Raw genomic sequence first — 7,500 nt, 5'->3', positions numbered from 1 at the left:
CTAGAACACATTCTGAGTTGATATCACACCGAACATGTCTCCTGAAGCCCGCATGAAGAGAATGTCATCAGCGGCGTATGCAAGGTTGGTTAACATTAGAATTGCCTTTATAAATTTGTGTAAGGAATCATCTAGAACCTTATATGCCACATATGTCAGACCAATCCTGGAGTCTGCGGCTCCAGCATGTTGTCTGTACTTAGTCAAACATTAGACAAAGTTGGAGAAGATTCAAAGGTATGTCACTATGCTTGTCCCAGAAGAACGAGGTATGTGTTACGAGGAAAAGCTGCTTGAACTGAGCCCTAAGTCGCTGGAAGGCAGAAGAGTTTGGGGAGACATGTATACCACATACATAATTCTGAAGAGGAATTGATAGGGTATATAAAAACATTATTTAGTGCAGATGGTGCTCGTACAACGGAACTCAGTTGGAACTTAGTAATCAGATGAGCCGCAGGGACATTAGAAATATTTTTTTCAGTGTCAGAATAGTTAAATAATGGAATGCATTAGGCGGTGTTGTGGTGGAGGCTGACTCCATACACAGTTTCAAATGTAGATATGATAGAGCCCAGTAGGCTCAGGAATCTGTACACCAGTTGATTGACAGTTGAGAGGCGGGACCAAAGAGCTCAACCCCCGCAAGCACAATTAGGCGAGTATACACACACGCACACACAATCATTACCTAGTTATAGATCATTTTTTTTCTGTACCGGATGGGCGGACCTATTGTGGGTACACGGCACCACACTCCTAACACGGCACTACGCACGACACCAACACGACACCACGGCGACACCACGACACTACGACACCAACACAATACTACGCCCCAGAACACACTTATGGCACCATGAAGGCTGATGGTGCTAGACTCCCCCTCTAAAGTGTAGAACAACTGATCCATTTTTTGGGAGAAGATTACCACTAATTTTACCAAAGTATTCAAATTGTCAGTACACTTTGTACACTTTGGTCACTGATCATTCCCAGGAGGGCTTCCAACTTAACTTCCCTTATATCCGACTCATTTAGGGTGAATATCAGATCGAGTCTAAGTGGTTCATTTTCCCCTCTCATTCTTGTGGGGTCCCTTGATATGTTGGCTTAGAACGTTTCTTGTTGCCACGTCCAGTAGCTCTCCAGGTATCTGGTCCTCCATGTGGGTCTCTCTCTTCCCATGGTTGAAGTCTTCCATGATAACTGTCTGGACCTGTTCCTGCAGAACTTGAAGCAGATATAGTGTGTCTTCAGTGGTGTGTCCTGAATTGTGTGTCCTCAGTGGTGTGTCTTCAACAGTCCATCCTCAGTGGTGTGTCCTCCCATGGACTATCGTGAGTGGGGTGTCATCAATGGGGGAGTCCTTGAAATTGTGTCGTCAAAAGGGAGTTGAGGATCCCAGACAGAGAGTACATGAATGGAACACGTCAGGGAGAGGAGTCTCCTGCAGGAAGAGTCAGGAAGAGAGCGGGGGGGGGGGGGGGAGGGAAAGGTCAAGGCAGGTTACCAACATTACCATTCTCAGTGGCGCCGCTCGCCAGTGACGCTTCCTGCTGCTGCTATACTCTGGCGCCGCTTGTAGCTGTGACGCGGTGACGCACTCGGGCCTCGACTCGTCCGTCACACGCCGTCCGTTACACGCCATCAGTCACACGCCTCATTAGCTTAGCTTCCTCAGCAAATGTAGATGAGAATGAGCTTCCTTCCTCTGTTAGAACAGAGGAAGTAATACCGACTCTTTAGGAGCTCAACACATTACCGCTCTCCATTCTGATAGTTCTTCTCTTACTATGACTCTGCCATCTTCCTGAAAGGTACTCCTTCACCCACGTCAGTACTTTTCCCTATACACCAGCCTGTTTTTCGAGTTTGCATTGGAGTTACTTGTAAGGAACAGTGTCAAAAGCTTTCACAGTCCAGGAAAATGCAGTCTACCCAGCCCTTTCTTTCCTGTTTGACTGTTGTCATCTTGTCTGATAATTTGGTCAAGCAATAGTTTCTTTTGCTGAATCCATTCTGATTTTTGCAAACCAAATGTATATGTTCTACATGATCGATGAGTCTTCTTTTGATTAGTCTCTTTAATATCTTACAAGGAATATTTGTTAGCAATACTGGTCTGTAGTTCAATGGCTCCTGTCGTCCTCTATTATTTATAGATAACATATTTATCACTTTCCAAATGTCAGGAAGTTCCCCGTTTCTTGTGAGGAGTTGAAGACAAGAACACGGGGTGTGTAGTGCTGAAGCTGCTGCTTTTAGGATCCATGGTGAGATGGTTTATGTAGACGATGAACATTACTGGTGCAAGAACTGAACCCTGTGGTACTCCGCTAGTAACACTCCTCCAGTCAGGTACATTGTCTCTGATTACCGACCGCATCTATCTGTCAGTTAGAAAAATTTTCTTCCCAGCACCCAATGTGAAACTACTTTATTTCTTCCTAACCCCTTGAGTAATTTTCCACTTTGTCTTGCGATACCTGTATGTATTCAATGGCATGTTCTGGAATTGGTATTTGGTCCAGCTTTCTGAAATCCTCATTTTGTACAAACACACTTTAGAACTGTTCATTTAGCATTTCACACATTTCTTTTTCATTTTCAGTAGTCCTGTTCCCCGTTCTTAAAATCTAGATTTTGTCTTTTACATACAGCTCGTTTTTAATTAAATTATAGAAAAGGCCTGAATCTGTTTTACATTTGTCCGCTATACCTTTCTGAAAGATCCTTTCTGCCTCACGTCTCACTCTTGTGTAATTTTGTCTTGCTTGTTTGTAATGCTGGAATGTTTGCGGGTTTGGCCTCTTCCGATATTAAACCCATTTTCTTCTCTTTCCCTCTCTGGCCCTCTCACAATTTCTATTGCACCAATCCTGTTTTCTGGTCCTGCATCTCTGTTTTGGTATGAATGTTTGTGTGCCTTCATCGTTTATTTTGCAAAATTTCGCATACATCTCATTTACTTCCTTGCCTAGCAACAAGTCTGGTCAATTAAACTCATTATAAAATTTTTAATTCTAAAAAAAAATTTAAGTTCCTCATAGTATCCATCCCTTGAAATTGAGTTTATCAACTGTTTCAATGTCCTTATTCTCTTCTTGATTGTATCGCAAAGCAAATTTAATTTCCATCAGGACATGATCACTTTCCGAATGGAGGAAGGTACTGGATGTCAAATACCTCCTCTTCTTTCCTAGTGAATATTAGATCCAGTATTGACGGAACATCTCCTTCCCTCATTCTTGTGGCCTGCTTGACGTGTTAATACATAAATGTCTCCAGAATGAGGTTTACAAATCTTTCTGTCCAAATGTCCTCCGTTCTTGCTTCGTAGGCCTCCCAGTCTATTGCTTTCAAGTTGAAGTTCCACAGTACCAACAATCATGACATCTCTATCTGCCCATACTACAATTTCTCTCATGACCATCATGAGACTGTTTTCTAAAAAAATAGTGCCGGACCAACCGGGCTATGGTGGGTATGTGGGTCTGCTGGGCACTCCAAGCAACAGCCTGGTGGACCAAACTCTCACAAGTCAAGCCTGGCCTCGGGCCGGGCTTGGCGAGTAGAAGAACTCCCAGAACCCCATCAAGCAGGCCCTCTCGTTTGTCATCCAGTTCCTGCTTTGTCCATGTGTTGCTTGCGGAGGGCTGTAGACATTTACGATTATCAGTTTATCATCCTGATTCCAGACCTGCAATGCCATTTTGTCAACATCTGGAGGGTTTTCAAATATTAACTCTCTTACCTTCAGGTGTTCTTTCACCAGCACAGCCACTCCTCCCCTTCCTAGTTTTCCTGTCACGTCTCCAAACTGAGGAGCTCCTTGGGAATACGACCTCATTTGAAATATTTTCTTCAAGTTTCGTCACTGTTAGTGCGACAATATCTGGGACCTTGAGCTGAATTATATCTCTTAGTTCCAGTATTTATGATCTCACTCCATCTATGTTGGTCATTACAATTTTCAGGAACATGTTCCCTTTCTCATTGTTCTTTACTCACCTTTTTTATAATGACTTTGTTGATTTATTTTTATGTACCATTTCATTAGATTTCCTGTCCCTAAGACTGTAGAAAAATTGATTTTTTCTTCATTTCTATTCCTCTTTTGACATTTTGCTTCATCGAGGCTTGTTTTCTGCTTTTTTCTGTTTTCCTGTGAGAGGTCTTGTCTTGTTGATCAAGGTTTGCCATCCACATCACTCTGCAATTTCCTGGCCTTTCTAAGCACTTCCGTCATGTGTTTCACTCCATTAAATGTCACCCTTAAGGGCCGGTTCTTGTCTTTCTCATATTTTCCTATCTTCCTAAAATCACTGACATTTTCCCTTGAATTGAGGCTTTCTCCTAAACCTACTATTTTCTCTATGATTTTTCATTTCGTCTGGTGCTCTGTCCAGTCTACATATTTCCTTTTCTAAACACCATAAAATTATTATGGGATTACTTCCATCTGCAGTGTTTTGTAATAGTTAACTGTTAGTAACCAGTTCTTTCCTAATTGCTGGCCTAACTTGTTGGTACGTCTCTAATTTTCTCTTTGTACTTTTCTAGTTCTTTATTGAATTCCTCTATGTGAGTTGTCTTCCTTTCTCCTCCATCTCCTCGCATTCTCCGTGTGTGTGTATTCACCTAGTTGTGCTTGCGGGGGTTGAGCTCTGCTCTTTCGGCCCGCCTCTCAACTGTCAATCAATTTAACTGTTATTAGCTACTAACTCATTTTTTTCTCTCCACCCCCCACCCCCCAGGAAGCAGTCTGTAACAGCTGTCTAACTCCCAGGTATTTATTTACTGCTAGGTAGCATCAGGGTGAAAGAAACTGCCCATTTCGTTTCTGCCACCACCGGGGATCGAACCCGGACCTTAGGATTACGAGTCCAGAGCGCTGTCCACTCAGCTATCAGGCCGTCTTGAGATTTGTGTGTGTGTGTGTGTGTGTGTGTGTGTGTGTGTGTGTGTGTGTGTGTGTGTGTGTGTACTCACCTAATTGTACTCACCTAATTGTGCTTGCGGGGGTTGAGCTCTGGCTCTTTGGTCCCGCCTCTCAACCGTCAATCAACTGGTGTGTGTGTGTGTGTGTGTGTAAGTGCGTGCATGTGTGTGGGGGGGGGTTGTGCGTGGGGGTGGTTGTGCGTGGGGGGTGGTTGTGCGTGCGTGGGGGGGGGGGGGATTGGTTATACAGCCGGGGTCGTCGATGAGTTAGAATTGAGGCCAAGGACAGAATAAACCTTCTTTATTGGTGAAACTGTTTGGTAGTGAATCTCAAGTGGTGCTTGGGGGGGGGGGAGGCAGTCCCGTTATTCTCGAGGTGGTGAGTGTGTGTGGTCGTAGTGGTGAGTGTGTGTGGTCGTAGTGGTGAATGTGTGTGGTCGTAGTGGTGAATGTGTGGTCGTAGTCGTGAATGTGTACTCACCTATTTGTGCTTGCGGGGGTTGAGCTCTGACTCTTTGGTCCCGCCTCTCAACTATCAATCAACTGGTGTACAGATTCCTGAGCCTACTGGGCTCTATCATATCTACATTTGAAACTGTATATGGAGTCAGCCTCCACCACATCACTGCCTGGTGCAGTCCATTTCTTAACAACTCTGACACACACACAAAAAATACATCTGTGTCCCCTTGTTCGTGTCCCAAATTTGCTAAACAGTCTGGCCTTGTCTGGCCCTATCAATACCCTTGATCCTGTCCATGGAGGATAGAAGAAAATGTATATATGCTGGTTAGCATTTTAAATGTGTGGCCACGTTTGTGGTAGAAAAAAAAAATCCCTTGAAAAATTTGTATGCGGTGATTAAGTCTCCAATAACTCTTCATTCATTCTTCCAGTGTAACGCGCGCTTCTCTTTTGTGAGACAAGTCTGGTGGCTTACCTCTGAATTGTCTCAAGTTCTGTCCTGTGTTTGACAAAATATGAACTCTATGATGGAGCCACTTATTGTAAGAGTAGTCTGACATATAGATCTATAAGAGAGAATATCTGTCAGTCCAAGGTTGCAGGCCAGACGCTTGAGGCTAGCCTCGCCCAACTTTGCAGGGTGAATGGTTGGGGGGGGGGGGGAATTATGGATATTTATAGGTGGGTTGGACCCACTGCTCCCAGTAAAAGGCGGGTCGCCTCTCATAACGACCACCACCGAATCAGTGAAAGGTGGCTGACCGTGTCCCTAAATTTGTATTACCTTACGCTATCTTAGAATATATAAGTATAGAGCAAGGAATGTCACAGGCAGGTCAAGGTCGGCCCCCACGACGCAACCCTTTGGTGGCCGGGTCAGCCCGGGTAATGAGTCGACTCGTGGCTTAGCACTGTATCAATCGCAGGACTCATGAGTGGCGCAACACTTTGAGGTCAACCCGGGCACCTCCAGGTACCCTGCCTACCATGTGATGTACAAGGTACCGATTAATTCCATATGCAGGTTTTTGTATAGGAGTAGTTACGTTAACGACTTGTTGTTCTGTTCTGTCAGTTAGTCTAGGTCATCTTGTGGTCTCTTGTTATCTTCCTGTCCTAATCCTCCTTGCAATAGTTTCATCAGCAGACATTGAGAAAACTGGGTCTATTCCCCCACCCCTCCTGGAAGATCATTCACATATATCAAATAAAATAGGTCCGTGTACTGACCTATGTGATACTTCACTAGTCACATCTCACCACTCTTGAGATCACATCCCTCACAGTAACTCGCTTACTGCTGCTTAGCTGCTGGCTTGTACACTGGGCGACCGTCCCTCTCACTCCTGTTCACTTGTCTAATTTATACGTCAATCTCTTACGGGGTGCTGTGTCAAAGACTTTCTGACAATTAAGAAATATAAAGTCTGCCCATCCTTCTCTGCCTTGTCTCATTTCTGTCGTCTGGTCATAAGCGACATAGGTACTAAATTGCTAAGGCAAGATTTACCATCCCTGACCACGTGCAGATGGCGCGTGATGAAGTCCCTTCCCTCTAGATGTGTTACTAAAATTTTCTCCGTCAACTTGAATGGTATGGAAGTTAGGGCCCCCTGGCCTGTAGTTCAGTGCCTTCTTTGTCTTCCTTGTTATACATTGGGAATATATTGGCTGTGTTCCCACTTTGAAGGTGGTCCCCTGTTTCATCTGACTTATTATACAACTGACTGGTTCATTATTTTCTCCCATTCTTGTGGGGCTCTGACACGTTGGCTTGAAAAGTTTTTTGTTGACACTTTTGTTCAGGTCCCCGGATACCTGTGCCCCCATGTGGGTCTGTGTTCTCCCAGTAGGTGTGGTCCAGGTTGAAGTCTCCCATCACCCTACAAGTGACAGGCTGCTCTGTCTACTATAGCAATAGTTGCTGTCATTCTTCTCTCTAGGTCTACTGTCATTTAGGGAGGGTTGTATGTATCACTGCTGCTGCTATCTTGGATCCTCCCATTGTCACGGTGTTCGTTATATAGTCCCCGAGACCTTTACTGCCTGGGATCACAATCTCATCAAAACATCAATCCTTTCTAATCTGCA

The 7,500-nt window shown here is 44.4% G+C and overlaps 1 protein-coding gene across 1 annotated transcript in view; it reads right to left on the bottom strand.

Annotated features, from left to right (window-relative positions):
- The window catches only part of LOC123762519 (NADH-quinone oxidoreductase subunit N-like), a 40,904-nt gene continuing 33,404 nt past the window's right edge, over window positions 1–7,500 (bottom strand). Inside the window, exon 3 of the mRNA XM_069332145.1 lies at window positions 1–193. Within this exon, the coding sequence (XP_069188246.1) occupies window positions 1–193 (193 nt within the window). The remainder of the gene's footprint in view (window positions 194–7,500) is intronic.

This window comes from Procambarus clarkii, chromosome 27 (assembly GCF_040958095.1).
Source record: "Procambarus clarkii isolate CNS0578487 chromosome 27, FALCON_Pclarkii_2.0, whole genome shotgun sequence".
Classification (NCBI taxonomy): Eukaryota; Metazoa; Arthropoda; class Malacostraca; order Decapoda; family Cambaridae; genus Procambarus; species Procambarus clarkii.
This window is presented reverse-complemented; position numbering and strand designations above follow the sequence as displayed.